We start from the raw sequence: 21714 nt of genomic DNA, 5'->3' as shown, positions 1-21714 counted from the left end.
AATCATGCTGAATTACCCATTTGATTTTGCTAATTAACTCAAAATAAGGTAAATATACAGATCAATTACCCACTTCTAAAATAAATAAACAATGTGCTATCCTGACTCATGTAAATGCAGACATATCAACAGCATGACATAAACATAGTTAAGTGATCTGGTCCTAGGAATATAGGCTACTTTGTTCATGGAATGTTCAAATCTGATTGTCTGGTAGTGACATCCTGATTTATAACGTATGCTGCAAATGGTCAGAAACTTGCCTTGGCTAAATGGTGGTACCGAGTGGTACAGGAGTACGTCCACACAAATACCTCTATGGACTAATGCATGACGGTGGTTGGTGGTGCAGGTCTGGGGTTGGTGGTGCAGGTCTCTTATCAACTACCTTTAAAACACAACAACCTCCCTTGCAAAAAAAAAAAAAAAAATGCCCCTAAGGAATGTACAAATTCATGCTGGAATCCCAGAACTTCTCATTGGATTTTGTTCTACAAAGCAATATTTCCATGGGAGATAGGGGCTTTTGGGAATTAGCTATTAATACAACATATATCAAATCACTTTTATCAATTAGGGCTATTGTTAGGGACCCAACATAATACATTTGTAAATTCAGTAACCAATAACTTCTGATGGAAAACCTAAAGGTCAGTCTAATTAAATGTTTCTTGTTGTTATGGGAAGAAGAAAAGCATAAGCATAGAAATGGAGTATAGAGAAACTTCTCAGATTGCCTGTTTTGAAAAGGTATATAATTAATGCTATTTTAAACAACTTTTTTAGAATTAACTTATGGTTGGTTTGTGTTTGCTACAAAGTTAGGCACATCATAAAAAGAACTCAAAATATTCAAGTCATTTTAAAACACTTCATAACCAAATACTTAAAAATCAAATGCATGTAAAAAATGCAATTAAAATTTTGCAAGTAACTCCAGTTTTCACATTAAATCTCTCACTTATCCAAAGTGTCAAATTTATTCAACTTATCAAGAGATCCACCATAATTTATTTGTCAAATTCACCTTTCAATAGTAACTCCCAAAGGACTATTGTTTGGAAAACTCTCCAGAAAAAACAAACTAATAGTTTATCATTGCTAAGTAGCCTCTTAGCAAGCAGCCACTGATGGCTCCACCCACCGGTGTCAGAGGCCTGTCATTCATCCTACTACAAAGGGAGTATGGGCTGTTGAAAAAACAAACTGCTAGTGAATTGGTCTGACAGTTGCAGTTGCCCCTGATTTCATTTGGTCTACATGCACTTTATTTTTTGAGCACTTTATTTTAAATAAGTAGCATTTATTCATAATCCCTCCAAGTGACTAATCTCATTATCTTATTTAATAATTTCAAGTCCAAAAAGAGGGGAAAAACTCAGATAGTGCTTCCACAGCACACACCATTGTGAGAACTTTGCCAACTTTAACCCTCCAGCTGTCTGATCCAAGCACCTTCCACAGTGCAAATTGCCACTGGGTTCTACAACATGCCATGTGCCTCCAAATATATCATAGCCCACTTGTCCACCTTACTCTCCCCACCACCAGAGTACATCTGAGCATCTGGTGATCTCAGACACTGCCTCTCAGTCCTGGAAATGGAAATTTTAAGTTACCACCTTTTTAAACAGGACTACTCCTTTCCATTTACATTTAAACACTGGCTACTTGTTTTTCTCCTTCCACTCCCCATCCTCAGTCTTTATTATCCATTTGTTTTCAGCGAGTACCTCCCACACCTAGAATCAAGCTGTGGAAGACTTCACCTCAGCAGAACATCGTAAACAAAGCCCCACTTCTCAGCAGTTCCAGAGGATCCACTGGCATTTAACATCAGACAATTATTCATCTTGCCTACTATCCTGGGCATAGCGTCCCCCGCCCCGACCCGCAGAATTCCAGTTGTGTCCATTCCCCAACATGTACAAACACCCCCTTGAGAGAGGCTGTACCACCCCTAGCTGAGAACTTAGAACCTCTAAGCAGCTTGGCTTTCAGGGCTCAAAACGTCTTAATTCACATGAAAGAGATCGTCCATGAAAACCTCTATAATTTCTCAAAACAGCAATCCCACTCCATCAATCCCACTTCATCAATAAGGAACTGGGGTTGGGCAGTATCGTGCAGCAACTCTAGCACCAGCAACTTGAAATGAACTCCCCTGGGGGAGTGATAAAGAATCAAAGGTCCAGGGAGCCTGCTTCACCCTGGAATGCTCCACAGGATAGAGCATTTTTGTCTCCACAGGCTTACCCGTGCCAACATGGGATACTCTGCGGGAAAAAAAAAAAACTCAAAATGTTAAATCCTCAAGCAGTTCTTCATTAAACTAAACGATCGTCACTGTGGAAAACAATCATAAATGCACCTTGTATGCTACAGATTTTGCCATCTGTATTATCAGAAGAAAAATTATTTTTGAATGTCTTCTCCCCACTCCCCACGTGCTCACCAAGAAATTAAATATATTGAAAAACATTTAAATGTTAATACCTTCAAAGTTTATACCAGAAGCATTTCCCATCAGCCAGTACCGAAACACTGAAATTGCATTGGTACTAATCTTTTCTGTACTTGCCCTGGAAACTTCATGCAGTGTTTCTCTATCAGCAAGGGGCTGAGGTTCCTGCAGATGGACTCCCTTCCACATCGAGAAAACTAAACTGAAGAATTTGCTCAGCTCTCCCTTCCAGACCCAGACTAACAGGTCATTTACCTCTTTAATGGCCAAAGAGCTACAAAGATGCAGAAAAGAACACTATCCAAACAAAAGAAAATTTCAGTTAGTCTGCCTGCTGGGGTAAATAAGTATACTTAAGTAGTGGTATACTTACTACTTAAGAAAAGGGTGAAATGCCCTTTTGCACTTAATAATTTAGCATGCCTTATACAGAAATACAGGTCACTCACAGTCACTAAAGGATTCCTACCTGGCTTCCTGATCAGCAATATAAATTATCAGAAAATGGTTGAACAGAAACAAAACACTGAAATAAAACACTCACGTGTGTCCAAGCAAGCAGTTCTCCTGCTTAAGATTCTCAGTTCAAACACAGCTTTTATAGACAGCATTAAGCTAAGTTTTTCTCACTAATTAGGCCCAAATGGTCACTATAACTCAACTTAACAGCTGTAAGCATCACTATTATTTTGGTCATCTGGGCAAGCTGATTAGATTGCAACCATAAAATGAACAATTGCCTGATAACTATAAATTATGGCAATATTAGCAGAAGATATCAACTCCCAAGGAGTGGATTTGGTGATTCTTTGGTCATAAGTTAGGCTGTTTACAACTACTAAATGTATCTTCTTACAAATACCTTGCTGTATTCCTTCTCCCTTACTCCATGCTATTTCATTCTTGACTACCACAATAGTCACAACACAACAAAAGAAAAAGTAAAGAGGCAAGAGGTGAAGAGGAAAAGGTAAAGTAATGGAAGAGGAGGGAGAAAAACGAGCGCCCAAGATGATTTCCATAAAATGCTAATCTAGAGACGCTGATCCTTTATGGCCTTTTACAATGGATCCTGCTGTTCAGAGTCCCTAATGAACAACTCAACAAGCATCTGGAATGCTGACCTGCACAAGAGGCCAGGAAAACTCCAAGAAGTCAACCCAACTTTCTGGAAGCCCGTTTATTTTCAGGTCATTATCTGGTAAATCAATAAACGATGAGACTGCCAACACTACATAGAAGTACTACTCTGGAAAGTACTATGTACAAAAAAAAAAAAAAAAAGCACAGGTAATTCCTGAAATCAAAAAACTTCTTATAAGCATTGTATTAGCATAACATAATCATGATTTTAGTTTCCATACACCTGGTCAAATGTAAAGCTGATTCTGTTGAACTTGTAAACCTTAAATCTCTAATAGGACCTATTGTATTTGCAAAGACTTTCATGGTAGAATGACACTAAATTTTCTGCTTCTCCTCTACAACACTAACCTTAGCAGATATGAGGAAAAGCACCTCAGAACACACCTCACCAGCAAGTTATCTGCTTCACCAGTAATTCTTTAGCCCCGGTGTTATGCCTGGGCACAAACAGCATTTATAGTTCTTCAAATCACTTCCAGGCTCTACAAACATCATCACTTAATGTTATCATCTGACTTGAAATAAAATGACTTAAAATAACCCGATAGCTTGTAGACACAGCACCAATATTATATTGTCAGCAACTGACAAATATGATGTTCAGCTTTCTGAACATATGGCAAATTTATAATGTCCCAATATTAATAGCAGCTTAAGAAAAATTACAAGTTAATGTGCAAAGATTGTGAAAAGCACAGAAAAAAAGTACTTCCTAAGATGTTACCTAATCTCTTTTTTAACATAAGTAATGACAGTAAAAACCTATTGTCATTAAAAATATAAAATTTTAATCATGTACTTAAATAGAATCTTAGAATTTCAAAGCTGGAAAAAGAGTTATGGTTTCAGTATATACAGAAGGTTCAGCATATGGGTCCTCAGGTATTGCAATAATTAAGTAAAATTTGTATTTAAATCAGTAAGAACTTTTTTCCTAGATTTTTCTATAAGGATTAAGAAAGTTACTGATAGATAGAAAAAATTCTAGATTGAAAGTCAAGAGATATGGGTTCCAACTCTTGCAATGGCACTGACTCTGTCTCCCACATCAATCTAAACTCCATGAGAGCAAAAACATTTTTTGTCTTAAGTCATTACTGAACCTTCTCTCATTAAATTATTTGTTGTTTATCTGGCTTGCCTTGATGGACTCAGACTTAAACTCTGCAGATACAGTTTTCTTATCTGCAAAATTCAGACCTGAAAAATAAGGCTGTGGTGGTGGAGATTAAAGGGGTCGGTAAGCCACCAGCATCGTCCCTGGAGCACAGTGGCCCCTCCATGAAGGCTGGTGTCCCCCGGCACTCCCACCCCTCACCAAACTCCAGCATTCTGGAAGTGTAGGAAGTAAAATTGGATAGCAATACCTTCAAACAGGACCAATTTATTCCCCTAACCTCCAACTGAGGAAACTCTTAAAACCTAAGGTACCTGCTCAGGAGGCTCAGCACTGACAAAGGATGGCTGGTGGTTGCCCCACCTCCCACCCATGGACAAAGCATCCACTGGCCCAGTCTTTTTTCTTCTTCTTCTTTGTTTTCTTTTAAATGTTACATTAAAAAAATATGAGGTCCCCATATACCCCCCACCCCACCCATCCCACCCCTCCCACATCAACAACCTCTTCTATCATCGCGGCACATCCACTGCACCTGGAGAATACATTCTGGAGCACTGCTGCACCACATGGACAGTGGTCCACATTGTAGTCCACACTCTCCCCTAGTCCACCCAGTGGGCCAAGGCAGGACACACAATGTCCAGCATCCATCCCTGCAGCACCACCCAGAACAACTCCAAATCCTGAAAATGCCCCCACACCATATCTCTTCTGTCTCCCTACCATCCGCAGCCACCGTGGCCACCCTCTCCACATTACTACTACAATTTCCTTCCCTTACTAATCACAATAGTTCCCCAGCAGAACACCAGTAAGTCCACTCTAATCCATACTCTATTCCTCCATCCTGTGGACGCTGGGATGGTTATGTCCAGTCCCCCTCTACATCAAGAGGGGACTCAGATTCCACATGGATGAGGATGCAATTCTCCTGCCTGCAGCTGAGGCACTCTTGGCTCCCTGATGTGGTGGTTGACCCTCTTCACCTCCCTGTCAGCTGGGATTGGCCCAGTCTTAATCAAGGGCAAGACAGAAAGCACAGGCCAAGTTAGAGCCTAAACCAAGTCTGCCTCAGATTTCCTATGTTCTCCAGTTATGCAGTTTTCTATTTTCCTACAGAGAGCATTTTTGAAATTGTCTTTTAAATTACTCTATCTCAGGTGATCCTCTAGAGATTTGATGTGAAGGGTCTAATTTAACCAAAAAGTGTATGAAATAACATCTTAAATATATAAATTATACTGCACATTCAACTTAGATATGGTTCTTTATTAAAAAGGTTTCCATACTGATCTCAGCTCATGCCTCAATAAAAGGCATAAATAAAGAAATTCAGTATTTAATCAACCTAAACTAAGCTGAAAAGCTTTTCAAATGGAAGGTTTGGAGATTCTCCAGGTGTTAAATTTTTTAAAAATGAAATTTCAAATGTATCCTAAATGCATTACGATATTCATTAGATACTCATCATCCTCTAAAACTTCCCTCAATAGAAAAATACTACAGATGCAAACACTAATTTATATGTTGTGATAATGCCTTTAAAATTCATTCCAAGAAAAATTTTACCTTCTTTCTGGTTGAGTGAATAGATTTGTGCAAACCTAGAACGCACCCATCCAAAAAGTGGAATAAAACATCCCAGGGACATGATCCCACTCTCACATGCTTCCCTAGTAAGGATTCCAGAGACCTTACTACCCTCTGTACTCCGTACTCCACCATCCAGAGCAAATGGTGCAAACACAATTCAATCCAACAAAAACACGTATTAAAACTCTGGTAGAACAATTATCTGTATACAGGATGTAGGATAACAATTGTCAGGAAACTGCTGTTTTTAAACATCCTGCAGCTCCCCTTTATTACAAAATGTATTGTAATATCATCTGGTTTCTCTTGTCTGAATACCCCTGTTAGACTGTGGGCTCTCTGAGGCCAGAGCCTGAGCCTGTCTGTTTGCTATCAGTGGGTAAGAGCATGGCCTCTAAATCCTGCCTGCCAGTGTAAATCCTGGTTCTGCTCTTACTAGGTGTTTGATTTTCAGCAAGTTCCTTTACTTCTCTGCAACCTTCATTGCCTTCTATTTCTTTTCTTTCTCTGTGAGACCCAACAAATAACACAGGACAGGGCACAAAAGGCTCCTGCTCCAGGCAGAATACACCATCCTGCCTTCTACAACTGCTTTTACCTCCACTCTCAATGTAGATGGGGCTTTCCCAGACTTTCCTATTTCTCTTTGCTTCCTTTACTTTGGCATCTAGTTTTGATCCCAGCAGATGCCAGGCTCATTTTGCTGCCCTGGACCCTTGTCCTGACTCATCTGTACTGCCAGTCCCATGGACTACTCCAGTTGCCCTACTTCAAGTAATAAGCTCACTATTATTCTATCTCAGTAAACACCATTCTTTGTCAGAAAGCATTTTAAAGCCTTTGCTTTACTTTCTACCTAAACTGTGCCTAATACAAGAAAGGACCTAAAATTAGGAATGCCGTGTAATGGAAGGCACCCCTCGGTGTGTCTTGAGAAAAGAAGTTTGTGTTCCTTCTTCCAATACCACACTCTTCCCTGATATGTTTGCCTCCTGAACAAAGCGGTGTTTTCTCACCCAGCAATTCTATGGATAGAGAACTTGACAAGTGGTTTCTTTTTTCACAGCATGGTGGCTGCTCCGCTCTGCTGTGCTGACCTGACAAAGAGCTGGTCAACTATAAATAATGTAGCAACAAGCCAAATGTTCACTGAAATCTCACCAAGCGTCAGGACCTTGCTTGTTCACAATATTCTTTAAATCTTCCCAGGAACCTGTGAGATAGAAATTACTACCCCCCATTGTGTAGTCCAGGAAACTGAAGCTCAGCGAGGTGGAGTGGCCCAGGAATCACATCTGGAAAGTGACAAAGCTAAATCTCCAAGCTCCAATTCCAGGCTGTGTCCCAGCCTCAGAAAGGGTTTGGCCACAGGTTCGCCATGTCCCAGGTTAGACCCTGCTGAGACTGGGGATCCTTGGTCAGAGGTGGAGAAGGGGCAAGTGGGGCCGGGCAAGGGAAATTCTCTAATGGTAGGAACAGCCCAGAGTTCCGCTTGACAGCCTGAAATTTAAATTTACATTACTGGTCTCAAGCTCATTCCCAAAATTTAGGCTACCTTTTATACCAACTATACCTTTATAAAATTTAAGTGATTCTAGCATAGAGTTTTCAAATATGTAAATATTTACTAAAAAGTTAAGATGCCAAATCAAACCTTTACCATCCATCCTGCAATGCAAATCCTCTGAATGTTAATGTCCTTCAAAAAATACAATGGTGTGTTTGAGGTCATGGGATATAGTTTCTAGTGTCGTGGTGCACATGTTACTTTGAAGACCAAGACATAATAAAGTCACGTAATCAGAGAAGAGAACTTTCAATAATAAAGATTCAGAAAAAAATTTTAATCGTATTTTTGTGGTGTTTTAAAAATACAATCAAGCTTTACTGACTAATGCAATCAGCATATCCCAAAACTTTAAATAAATTCCTTCTAAATAGCATAATGTTATCCATTAAAGTTTACTTGTAGCTAATAGCCAAACCCTGTTCAACTTATATCTCTTATCCAATTTTACCATATGGAAAAGAAAGTCTTTTAATGACTCTCTTCAAAAACTTAATAGCAAAAGCATATCCTAGAGTTACTTGCCACATCCAAACTCTTAATGTCACTATATACACATTTACTTATTAAGTTTCATTTCTGTAAATCATTCTTTGTAAATGTTCTTGGGATGAGGGAGCAAAGGTATCCTTGGCCTGACTTTTCCTTAAACCAATATATTAAACATTACTGGTATGTTCCTCTCAAACTAAAGTGGCTGAAAAATTTCTCATTAATAAGAGTAAGGTTGGGGGGTGAGGGGGAAGAAATTCTAATTTGTCATCAGTGAAATAAATCAGTAAATAACCTTTAATCTTCAGAGTACAATTTGCTGATTTAGTCATTTATTTACAAAATTGATGGAAATGGTTAACAAGGAGTTAAGTTGATTTAAGTCTTCTGATTACCCAGTTAATTAACCACACTAACTTAATCTTCTTTGAAAACAACTAATCATTTTCTAGGTGTCAAGGGGTAAATTGTTAAATTTAAGAAGGCTTTCCTCCTCTTCTTTCAATCTAGCAAGGAGCCAATTTTTGAGAATTTTTTTATGATTATACTAAAGAGTCTCCAGAGTTTTTCCCCTCATCATAATAAAGGCTTTCCTAGCCTTGCAACCTTACTATCTGTGTCACTTTGAATTACTTCAAATATGGGCTAGGGGGGAAAAAAAAAGAGCAAGGGAAATTTCTTAAATAAAAATGACCAAATGAAAGGCAATTTCATCTGGGAAAGTGAGTTTTCAAGTACTTCTCAAATATTTTTTCAGAAAGTATCTGGGTGTCTACAAAGTCAAGTGATTTTGTCTATACATTTGTTCTATAAAATTCATAGAACTGTACACACCAAAAGTCAGTTTTACTCTATTAATTTAAATAAATAGAATAAGTTATTGCTTAATGATTAGAGTTTCTGCTTGGCGTGATAAAGTTTTGGAAATAGTACTGATGGGAGGACAACATGGTGAATGTAATTAATACCACTAAACTGTATACTTAAAAATGTGAAAATTTTACCTCAATGAAACTTTTAAAAAATTAAAATAAAATATTTTATTGTGTTAATGTGCTCAAAGGCAAAGTACAAAATCTTATTCCCTTTTGTAGAGATGGAAAAATGAAGGCCAAGCACTTTCCCCACATCAAAAATAAATAAAGGGTTTAAAAAGACAAACCCTGTTAGTGAAAGTAAAAAAATATACATGCCGTCTCTTGTCAATCCAGTTCTCAATTAGCAGATCCACTGCTTCACTACAAGGAAAATAAAGTCAATTTTCTTTGATCTGCCAATGTGCCATAATGCAGGAGGTCTCTGAAGGGAACAAAAGCTCCAGGTCACTGTGACAAGTCAAGCATGGACGTCCTAAAGAGAAAAAGAGTGCTAAGGACTTCATCAACCTCCATCCACACTCCCTTCACTTTCTCATTCCTTCTATAACATGGCAATATGCTTGAAAAATAAATCTGGATTACACTAGGTTTTGTGGCACATATTCACAATCAGCCAAAACTATTAATGGCCCCTTTGACTTCCCTTACAGAAGTTAAAGCATTCAATACAACATGCATCTTTCTTAGCTCAAGTCCCACTTGGTGCCTTATTTTCTCTTGTCTGCACTGTTGGGTTTAATTATTTACAGCAAGAAGTATCTAACTATCACTGTCTTGCAGCTAGTACGTTCAATTTTTAAACCATGCATTTTGTTTTTTTCTAGAAACTCAACTTCCAAAGATTACTTAGCAAATTCCTTCAACACCTCACTGCACAAAATATTAGGGAAGTAAATTTTTTTGTCAGAAGAGAACTGCAAAAAAAATCAGAGTTTTGGCACATAAAATTACTATCTAGCAATTGATTTGGGAAGCCTGGGCATTTAACTTCATTTATTGGCAATGGTTTTTGTAATATATACTAACCAAAAAAGACTTTCCTATCAAAGTCATCATTATGGTCTAGAAAAACTAACTTCTGTGTACATTCAAATCCAAAAGCCCCTTCTCAGTCTTAGCTGGTACTGATGAACACCTAAGAAATGACTGACAGTGTTGCAACTTAGTGAGGCTTTTTCAGATGTCTACAGAGTACCCTATTTCCACTTGCTCCTACTTATCCATGGAAATAACACGTAATTATATGGGCTCTGGGTTCAAATCTAAGATCCACAACTTACTAACTTGGCAAATTACCTCACCTATCTTTGTCTTGGTCATTCATTCATTAAACAAATGAATGCTAATAAAAGGTAGGTAATTTTAAGTAGGTAAATTCATATCTGCAAAGAACTTAAGACTGTACCAGGCACATAGAAAGCACTCCAAACATTTTAGCTTACATTATAGTACATTTGCAATTCTCTACCCATATGTGCATTTAACTGAGTCATTCCCCTGCCTCTAACCTCTTGGTCATGGTTGCATATAGAGTCCCCAAAAGAAAGGGATTTGAGATGAGAAAGTGTGCCCAGTGGACAAGCAGCCAAGGGCATTTTTTCAACAGCCTGGGGCCTTCGTTGATTAGGATCATTTTTCCTTCTTCATTCATCAGGAACATGACCCGAATGTCCTGACTTGGCACAGGATGTTCTTTGCACCACAGTCTATGCTGCCTCCCTAAGTTTGGAAACCACTCCCCTCCTCAAAAGAGTCTTTTGTTTGATCAAGATGGTTTACACTGTGCCATGGTCTCAGACAGCTTTCTTTTGTGTTCTGCAGAATCACAGAAAGACAGTCTGCAAATAAAATGTCTAAAAACTTTGGCCTATCTTTTTGTAACAGCTACTATATATAATCTATCCTAAAAAGTAGCCCCTGTATGTGCAGGGGATTCTACCAGAGTAACCAAATGTCTGAGACCAAAGGTAAAAGGGCTGAGGTAGAATTAATTCTCAAATACACTGGGAATCACCAGGAATGGGGACATCCAGAGAAGAGTAGAGTCAAACTGAGAGAAAGTGTAGCTAAACCACTTGCTTTGATGGGAGACAGTAGTTTTTCTCCATCAGGACCTTGACATGACTTCCAGGTACCTGTGGGAATTAAGGGCAGGCAACACCAGGGGGCCTGGTGATGCACTGTGGACACCTCTTCACAGCCTTGGTGTCCATAGTGGTATCTGTCCACTCCTTCATTCAACAAGTGTTTATTTAGCTAGCCTGATTCTGGATATTGGGGATAAGGCAAGGAATAAAGGAGATGAAAATCTCTGCCCTCCTGGAATTTACATCATATAGAATGGGAGACAATATGTACGTAAATCCCTTATGACAGATCAGATAAATGTGATGGGAAAAGTAAATCAGGAAAGAGGGATAAGAAGTGCCCATGTGATGGTGGTAATGGTAGCACTATATTGTGAGCATGATTAGTATCTCTGAATTATATATTTGGATGTGGTTAAAGAGGGAACTTTTAGGTTGCATATGCTACTAGAATTAATTTTTTTTAAAAAGGCCCATGGGTATATATAAAAAAAAAAAGCCCATGGGATTCTACAACAGTGAACCCTAAGGTAAACCATGGACTATAGTTCACAATACAATTATCAAAACGTGCTTCCATCATTGTATTAATAAAAAACGCACCACACTATTACAAGGTGTTAATAGGGTGGTATATGGGAACCCTGTATTTTATGCATGATTTTCCTGTAAACCTTCAATTACTCTAGTAAAAAAAAAAATTACCCTGTGTTGGGGTGGGATTTTAGATAGAGCAGGCAATACTGTGAAGGTGACCTATAAGCAAAGACCTGTAAGGAGGTGAAGAAGGAAATCATGCACCAACTGAGCAAGGGCACTCAGAAGGAGAGAAGCAAATGCAAAGGCCTTGAAAAGCAAGGCTATTGCCTGCCTAGAGCACTGTGAATGGGGCAGAGAAGGAGATGAGGTCAGGGAGATGGCGTGAAGGCCAGAGGGGTAGCGTCTCATAGACTATCTTAAGGACCGGGACTCAGATTCCCCTTCAAGGAGGGCTTTCTACCCCCACTCAGCTCCTTCAGGGTCTGCCTCAGCTGCAGAGAGCCACCTTGCCCACTGGCAAGCCCTTCGCAGGGCAGGCCGCGTCCAAGATGGAGCAAGGCCATTTAGGTCTGGCCCAAGAAAGACACCCTCACGGGCAGCTCTTGCTCCAGGTGACACAGATCAACTTCTTCCTCTGCCCAATTCGCTTCCTCCCCTTCCCTTCACAAGGGTTGATCCTAATTAACCCCATCTCAGCGTCAGTTTCTGGACAACCTATCTTATGAGTGATAAAAGGAGCTTTTGTGCAGAGAAGTGACATGATCTGGCTGATGTTCTGGGGTTGCTATAGCTGCTCTTTGAAAGTAGACAGAAGAAGATCCTAAGGGAAGGAGGGTGACCAGTAAGGAAGCTATTGCAATAATCCAGGTAAGAGATGACAGTGACCTGGACCTGTGAAGTAGAGGTGAACATGGTGAGAAGTGTTCGGATTCTACATCTATTTTGAAGATGGAAGCAACAGGATTTACTGATGGCTTGGATGTGGATTATGAAAGAAAAAAGGAGTCAAACCAGACCCCAAGTTTTGGGGCCTGAGCAAGAATGAAGCAGCCATTTACTGAGATGCGGAAGTCTGAGTAAATTTGCAAAGCAGGTTTGGGGCATTCGTAGAGATCAAGAGTTCCGTTTTGGACAGCCATGTGGATGGGTCAGTTGGATACATATGGGTCTGGAGGTTAGGGTAGCAGCCTGGATGGATTCATCAGTGTGGAAGTTGTCAGCATACGGGTGGTATTTAAAGCCATGGGAGAGAATTAGGTTACCAAGGGAGGAATGTATATAGAGAAAAGGGGTCAGAGACATGGACAGGGACAGGTATGAGATACCAAAATACCAAGATACCAGCAGGTAGGAAGGAAACCAGGGGAACATATTATCACAGAAGCCAAATTAAATGTTTGTGATGGAAGGAAGTAGCATTATGCCAATGCTGTTGATCAGTTATACGAGACATGAGAATCAATCAGTGGTTTTAACAGCATGAAGGTCACCCACTATCTTGACAAAAGAAATTTCGATGAGGTAGAATTGGAGGAATAAAATTAGTGAATATAGACAAATACATCAAGGAATTTTGCTGTAAAGGGAAGCAGAAAAGAGTGAAAGCTGCAAGGGAATATATGAAAAAGAAGATTTTGCCAAGAGGAAAAAATTGCTGAGGTGAGAGGGAATAGCATCTAGAACATGAATGAATGGTTACATGGCAGGAGAAAGTTCATCCACAGTAACAGGAGGAGAGAATAGATGGGCTGCGGCGCAGGTGTTGATAGCTGGGTCATCATTGGCTGGGAAGAGTTTTCCTTGTTCTTCTATCACCCTCATCCTCCACAGAAAGAAGAGCTTTAACCAGATAAACTTAACTGCCACTGTAAAGAATTTGCAGTGAAAAGTTAGTTCATCTCTGACAACTTAGATCAGTTGTTACTAGATCATAAAGGTTACTAGATGAGTTGTTCTCAAATTGTTCACCCCTCAGAAATACCTGGAAACTCACATCTGAAGATAGAGATCCCCATGCCTCTGATTTAGTAAGTCTGGGTGTTGGTCTAAGAATCTATATACTTTTTAAAGCTCCCAGGTGACTTGATATGTCAAGCCAGGGTCCTGAGAACTGAGTAACTGAGTAACTGAGATGAAATAATTTCGTGGGATAGAACTGAAAGCGTCAGGAAAACACATGGCCCAGGCCATTTGCTGTCGCAGCCATCACAGGCACATGGAAGCCAGAATGAAAACAAGGCTGCAACAAGTAGATAGAGTCAAGATAAACAGGGAACTGGAAACCTGAATGCACCTACCTGAACCCCACCCCACCTCACAATATTTTACTGCAGAAGCCAACAAACACAATAGTTAAAGCCAGCTTGAGTTTGTGTTTCTGTTTCTTATGCAAAAAGTATTTTCCACACCCCTCCCCAAATCAAAAACAAAACGGTGTAATGAGAGTAATATTAGCATTTCTCCTATTCTTTAGTGAGAATAAGTGTAAGACTGGCATAATTCAGATGAAAGATTCATAGATTCTACTTTAAGGATTTTTCTGAGTGCAAAGTTACAACCTTTACCAAAAAAAAGCCTGTCCTTGTTAATAATATAAAACCAAACCAAAGAACTGGGCCCAAAACAACATGCAAATCACACTATAAAACCCAAAAAAGTCTAGCATAACAGAATTGTAGCTATTTTCCTATTGCCCTTTACCAGATTTCTTCAACACCCATTGGATGATTGGATGATAAGTTGTTACATTTTGGCTGATGGTACAAGACTGAGTATTGCTTACAAACATGGATCTCAAGATATGGACAGTAAAACAAGCCATTGTATCCATGGTAACAAGTGGCTTAACTTTTCAATGCACAGAATGGTAATTACTTTTCCTCCTTTCATTCATTTCTCACTGTTTCCAATAACCTTGAGGTCAGGCATGACCTGAGAGCTAATGACCAAAAGCATTGAGATTCCAAGAAGAAAATTTCAAATTGTCTAATCTGTCATTTTCTCATAGAGATTAACATTCCCTTGCATTGTATTTCAGTTCTGTCCTAAGTCAAAAATGTCCTAAGCATAAAAGGTAATCATTTTACTTCTGAAATGATAATGTTTCCATTTTCCCAAAATATATTAGAAATATGACTTGGTCAACAAAATAACTGGTCATAGCATGCACATGTTTAGGATTTCTGAACTAATCCAGCGAGGTGTGAAAATTACATGTTCTACCATATACAGCTGAGGTCCCTGGGTGGTTAGCACTAGCAACTCTTGGATATGCACCAAGATGTCTTCTGTCTCCAGCTTGTCTCCAAACCCTTGTTATCTATCTCTCTAACCCATCCTCAGAGCCAAGGACTAGTCCCTGGAAGAAAGCCAAAGTCAGGAATGTCAACGAAGGAATGAAGTAGGTTACAAAAGGAGCTAAGACCTAGGATTCATAGAAAATGAAATGCTAAAAGACCCCAAAAATTCCTGTATCGTTAGTTCAGCTCATTTTTCCAAAAGGACCCTATTCAGCATGAATGTTTGGTCCTAACAAGAGAAGAGCCCTTCAGGCTACAAATGAACCTCCACCAAGTCTTTCTCCTTTTATTCTCCTTCTAAAGGTAAAGATGCAACACAATCACATGAACAGAGAGTACCACATCTTTTATCCTAATGTTTCCAATACTTTTTTCCTTCAGTTATCCCAGGACTGCTCCTGAGACATTTTTATAGCCCTCAAGCCTGTCTTTACATATAAAATGCACATACTGGTCACTTTTGTCTAATAAGGTGTACTGGACACCTGTTATTTTTATAGCCCAGCTTCTTTTCAGCATTCTTCTAGTAGCCTCGCCCCACTTTCTCTGGGGTCCTCCTTTAATCCATGACCTCAGGACCAAAGCATAATCCAAGGACAAACTTCCTGCTTCTGGGCACAAGGACTAGTTCTCCATTGAGCAAATGATCCAAGCAGAGCCCCCGAGGTGAAATTGAGACTTTTACTGGGAGTAGTAAGATAAAAACACTTGCTCTTTCCCAGTGGACTTGACAAGATAGTACCTAGCTCCAGGTGAGGCTGATAGCCATCTTACAACACAGGATGGAACATGTTTGGAATGGTGTCATCTCAGAGCCAGCAGGAGGAGAAAAACAAGATTTGCATTGCATAGGGTAAACTCCCATTTTACATTGTTGAGCCAAATGAAATTGTCAATATTTGACTATTTAAAGCAATCTCATAGTTCAACCCAAAATCTGGATCTTTTAAAACGTTTGAATACTTCCTTTTTGGCTTCTGACATTTTAAACTTAAGTTTCTGCCATTTGCAAAAAAAAAAAAAAAGCCCTGACTAGTAAGGTTCTTGTAGTCACTAAAATGATATACCAACATGCACATATGTATCATTCACAGAAATGATTGTAAAGAATAAACCAAGATACAGTAATCTCTCCTCCTATGTTTGGAAAATGTGAAATTCATGAAGAAGTCTAATACTGATAAAAGCTATGAGACCGCATAGTGCATCCGTCCTTAAAACATTTTCACACATTGACTTATTTAATCTTCCAAACCACGCTGTAAAGTGGATAAATGCCCATTTTACTGAAAAGAAAACTGAACCTGAGTAGTTGATAGTGGTGTCCTAGAGTTCCCAAATAGTAAATGGCAGAGCCAAGATTCAAGCCCAGATCTTCTGTAACTGCAAATCTCAAGCTCTTCACCCTTCAACTCACTAGCTAGTATTATCAAGAAATTACTTGAAAACAATGCAGGGGGCCCCATCTGAAGCACCAAATACCTGAAACACCAAAGAAGTGTCCGTGAGCTTTCAAAACAACTACTGTCTGACGACTTTCAAGAAAAGTAACATTGGCAAGATCTTGGACAGGTTTATTAGAAACCAGTGAATGTTAAGCTCACAGAACCTTAAATACAAAGCTGCTGTCCCCTCCCCCCTTTTTAAGCAGTTCTAGTTGCAGTCCCTTTTAATCTGAAAAGTCTCTTTTCAATTCTTATCCCTCTTGACCTTTCCATAGGTTTGTTACTACTGACTCAATAGCCCATGCAGACACTTAAAAAAACAAGTTTGTGGAACATGCAAAATTCCTCAAGATCACAAAGTTAATAGGATATCATATAACCATTTGTTTATACAAAAAGGCTCCATCAAACTCATTTTCCCCATACTAGAATAAGGCTATATAATTAGTACATTTTAGTTGCTCTATATCATACAGTAAACCTTTTAATTCAAGTAACGTCTGTAAGCACCTCCTTTCTACTTTCTCATTACTTAGTGTAAGCTCCTTAGTGGGAATCAAATAAGTATACAGTAACTCCTAACAGTACACATTTCAAATTTCCCTTGGAAATGCCATTAAACCCCATTGGTATTGAATACACACACTCAAGAATAATGCTCAGTAACACTTGAGAATACACTCATTATTGCAGAGGGTTTCTTCTGAGCTGGATAGTGCATAGGGTTATATATAGCTCAATCCTGAAATCCAGAGGATTTCCTAAATGTTCCTTTGGTGTGGGGGAAAAGGAAATCTTGGCTAGGTACATTAGGGAATCTCCTGGGACAACTAAAACAGATAAACTCTCCTTTGTTCTACCTCTTAGGACAGAAACCCTAAAGCCAATAGCACATCATGCTTTTGGTCACCCGAGAAAATACATCTAGCTTCTCAGTATCATTACTTAATTTTTAAAATTGTAATTAAAAGTTTGAAGTCTTCTTAGAGAGCCTGCTCAGAGAACATGACAATTAAACATGACCTAATAATTATACTTTGAATAAGACCAAAATCCTAGTTATACAGCAACCTGCACTAAAAAATCCAAAGCTCTTCAGGAATGTGCTTTGATGGCCCAAGAATTAGAAAAATGGGTCCTGAGATATGGGCTTTGGGAGATGGGAACATTAAAGAGGCCTAAATTCAGGACCAAGCTAGAAGCCTGTGCCTAGTGGTATATTTAACCTATGATTTCCCCTTAGGCCCTGGAGATGACCCACCCAGTTTTCCTAGTAGATGACTATCATACTCCGATAAATCAAAATCAGTACATAGGTAATCTAGACCTCTCCTTATCCAACCAGGCTAGGACATTCAGAGGACAGGACATGTATCTCAATAAGGTCAAGTAGGAAGATGGAGAGGATGCTTTTGTCTTATCTCTGTCATGCACCACGTGCCCTTAGGCCCAAGGCCCTTCCCTGCGCCCTCTACCCACACCTCTCCCCCAGGTTTAGTTATGTTATCTTATCTGTAAAATAATGCCAATGGACCAGTGTATAAGTAAGGTTTTCTCAAGCTGTAAAAAGGTAAAAAAAAATAAAAAAAATAAAATCCAGCATGGGAGGTACACCTTTGACTCCTGAGCACTTAGACCTGAAAGTTGGATGAGGAAATAGGTGACTGGCTGGGAAGCAGTCTGCACTCCACTTGGTTGGTGAGTAGGAAACAACAGAGTCCTTTGTGATCATCAAAATCACAGCTACGCACTTGACTTACATGATCTGATTTATTCTCACCAAAATTCTATGAGGTGGGCAATTTTTATTCCAATTATTTAAATGAGAAGACTTTGGGTCCAGAGAAGTTAAATAGCATCCCTGAGTGATGGTTAAGTCCAAGCCTGATCAACTGAGCCCTCAGCCGGAGGATTAGGACAGGCAAGTGATAGAATGGACTAAGGCAGATGCCCTATTTAAGACAGGCAAGGAAGAATTTCAAGCAGAGAAAAGGAAGCCACCAATTGAAGGAAAATAAAAGCAGTAGTGAGGCACCAGAAATATGATGAAACCAAAATGCTGCAACTTTTCTATTGGCCACATAATTCTTTTTTAAACATTATTAGTCAAAAATGTGATAACCACAAAAGCTGATATTACTAAGGAATATAACCTAACTTTTATTAAACCTCAATACCATTTTCAAAAATCCAACATCTTCTAACCACATCCTGGGATCTATGAGTATGATTCTTCAAAGAAATGTTAGTAAAAAATGCTTAAAGAAACATTCCTCTAAAATTCCTTGAAATTGGAAATATGAATATGAGTATGTTCTTTTTGTTAATATAAACTTTAAATTCTTTGTTAATATATAATAATATATTAATATATAATATCATTGTCTAGGCCTTACACCATTCTAAACCCTTATAAACTTGTTCTCATAAAATGTCACCAGGTACACATTCCAATTTGGCAGATAAGCCACACAATATGAAGTGACTTCCCTAAGGTGACAGATAGAAAGTGGTGGAGCCACTGTCAGAACCCAAGCATCTTGGGTGAGCTCAAGATAGCCCAAATTCCTTTCTTAATAAGCAGTGGGCAAAATGAGAAAAGTGCAAATAACTTTTACACTACAGATGAGGTATAATCTTAAAAAAAAAAAAAAAAAGGCACCATAATATACAGTTCCAGGGATTGTTACTATGGAATGAAAGAGAGATGTAAATACCAAGTATTCATACAAGTTATTTAATGACTTTTAATCAACCCAGGGAAAAGAATATCTGTTTGGATTCACCAGGACATTCCATGAGGAACCTAGCCAAGATTTTTTGCCAAGACAAATGATGTTTGCCAGCATTTCCAAACTTACATCTTCCCGATCAGTTTGAAATGGGTGCTGTTGGGAGTTGCTGTATAATTACTTGATTCCCTCTAAGGAGCTTACACTAAGAAATGAGGAAAGAAAGCAGATTAACCATTTGAATGCATGCCACGGCCCATCCACAAGCCCTCCTCTTCCCCCTCCCCACCCCACCCCCCACATTGGGGCTTCCACGTCCCCTCCCATCAACCCCAACCTGTGATCCAGGGAAATCAATTTATTGCTTTGCCTAATCCCACAACAAATAGAGGTCTCATTTTCATTGTAGGGCAATTAAGTTGTCCAACGGGAAGGGAGAAGCAGGAGGGAAAAGCGGGGATTCTCCCATCCCCACAGATTAGTCTCCGCAGCGGCAGCAGCGTCCGCTCTGTCCGTCCGGTGGTCGGTCACTCGCAGCTCCCGGCTGCTGCCTAGCAACGCACAGCCAGGGAGAGAGCTCGCCAGTTCCCCTGCGCGCTCCGCGCCCTTCGCCCTTCCCATTCATCCCAGGTCGGTCTCTCTCACTCTCCCCAACGTTTTCTTTCAGATTCGCTCTCTCACTTCTCTCTCTTGTCCTCTCTACTTGCTTCGTTCCCTCTCTTCCCCTTTATTATTTTTATTCTCTGTTCTTCCTCCTTCCCTTTCCCTCTTCTCTGATGATCCAAAAATGTAAACGCTCCTACAGCTTGAGAAGTTTGAAACGCTCCAGACCAGAAGCTTTCTGGATTCGAGCCCTCAAAACTGGCCGCGCAGACAAGCTCCTTTATCAAAACAAAAAACCCCACCGCTCGAGTTGGAAAGGAAAACCTTTGGAGAAAAATACTCTACTGTATCAGCTGCCCTCGGCCAATCACACCTCCCGGCCTTATCTCGGTTAGTAAGTGATCTGGATCCTGAGATGCGGTCTCTTGGGGGCCACTGCAGGACCAAGTTTCGCCCGGGATTGGGACGGGGGTGGGGGGTGGGGGTTGCCCCAAGTACGGTCCTGTGCGCACGAAGGATCTCCTCGAGCACTGCAGGTGGAAACTGCACCTAGCGTGCACCTAGCGTGCCCGAAGACCGCTCAGCCACGGCGAGAATAAATCCGCAGAGGTTAAGAGGCTGGGAACCCGCGGGGGAGAACCTCATTCTCCTGGGTCCCAAAGGCAAAGTCCTTCCAGGAGGTTGGGAACATTCCCTGTGGGAACAATGGCGCGTTACCCGTGGGCTGCTCTGTCACCGAAACCTGCGGGGCTGCTTTCTCAAGTTTGCGGCTGCACACTTCTCAGCCGGCAAGGAGGGGAGCTCCCGCTTGCAGCTCACGGCGCAACCTGAGCGCCCCAAGGGGAGCGGCTGCAGCGCTGCTGCCTGGCCCCTGCCCCGCGACGCTCCACTCCGCCCTCCCGCTGGCGCGTTTGTCGGCCAGCGGACTCGACCATGGCACAGCCCAGGAAGTCTAGCGCTTCGCGCAGGGCGCGGGCTGGAGGGCGCTTACCACTGAATCCCCCTGGCCCCAAGCAGTCTGCCGGCGTCAAGCGGGCTGCGAGCGCCAGCAGCAGCGTGAACGCCACCGCTGCCGTCCCATGCTCCATTCTCGAGTCGGTCCCCGCACGCTGCAGCCGCGGTCCCGGCCTCGCCGTTCCTTTCCGGTGATGTGGGCGCGCGTCGCACACAGCACGGTCTGCGCCTCGGCTCACGAGCGTTCCTTTAGCAGCGCACCTCCACCAGCTCCTGGTGACAGAAAGCCGGCCGGGATCTCCAGGCATCCGGTTTTCTACCCGCGCCAGTCCCCACCCTCCCGACAGTGTATAAAGGCCTTTAGACCCGACCGCCCCGGAACTAGCAAGCAGGAATCCAACAGGGCAGGCCCCCTGCCGCCCATCCCCCCACCCCCCCACCCCCGATCCTTGCTCGGTTGGGAGGAATAGGGACTCGAATACATTCGTGCTTACACATGCACATGCACAGTCACACACTCACGCCCGCATACATGTGCTCTTAGGCTCACACACGCTCAGTTGCACACATGCACTCCTCACAGTCATATGCGGGTGCCCACTCCATTCACACAAACACTAACAATAACTCACGTGCACGCACACCCTTCAGTCACACGTTCACATTGACACGCTGGCACGCTCTGCCCTCCCCTCTCTGCAGGATTTGCCCTAGCACAAAAACTGGCCGCCGAGCCTAAGGCTAATCTGCACCGGACACAATCTTAAAAACTAAACAGGAATTGAAAGGAATGG

At 40.9% G+C, this 21714-nt stretch overlaps 1 protein-coding gene across 2 annotated transcripts in view; it reads right to left on the bottom strand.

Moving 5' to 3' along the window:
* Positions 1-21231, bottom strand: part of LOC101434015 (low-density lipoprotein receptor-related protein 2-like) — a 122119-nt gene extending 100888 nt beyond the window's left edge. For both annotated transcript variants that reach the window (XM_058300682.1, XM_058300683.1), the window contains exon 1: positions 20958-21231. In XM_058300682.1, the coding sequence (XP_058156665.1) occupies positions 20958-21228 (271 nt within the window). In that variant the 5' untranslated portion in view covers positions 21229-21231. The remainder of the gene's footprint in view (positions 1-20957) is intronic.
* Between the last annotated feature and the right edge of the window lie 483 nt (positions 21232-21714).

This window comes from Dasypus novemcinctus, chromosome 7, assembly GCF_030445035.2.
Source record: "Dasypus novemcinctus isolate mDasNov1 chromosome 7, mDasNov1.1.hap2, whole genome shotgun sequence".
Classification (NCBI taxonomy): Eukaryota; Metazoa; Chordata; class Mammalia; order Cingulata; family Dasypodidae; genus Dasypus; species Dasypus novemcinctus.
Note: the sequence above shows the minus strand (reverse complement) of the source record. Positions and strands in the feature narration are given on the sequence as shown.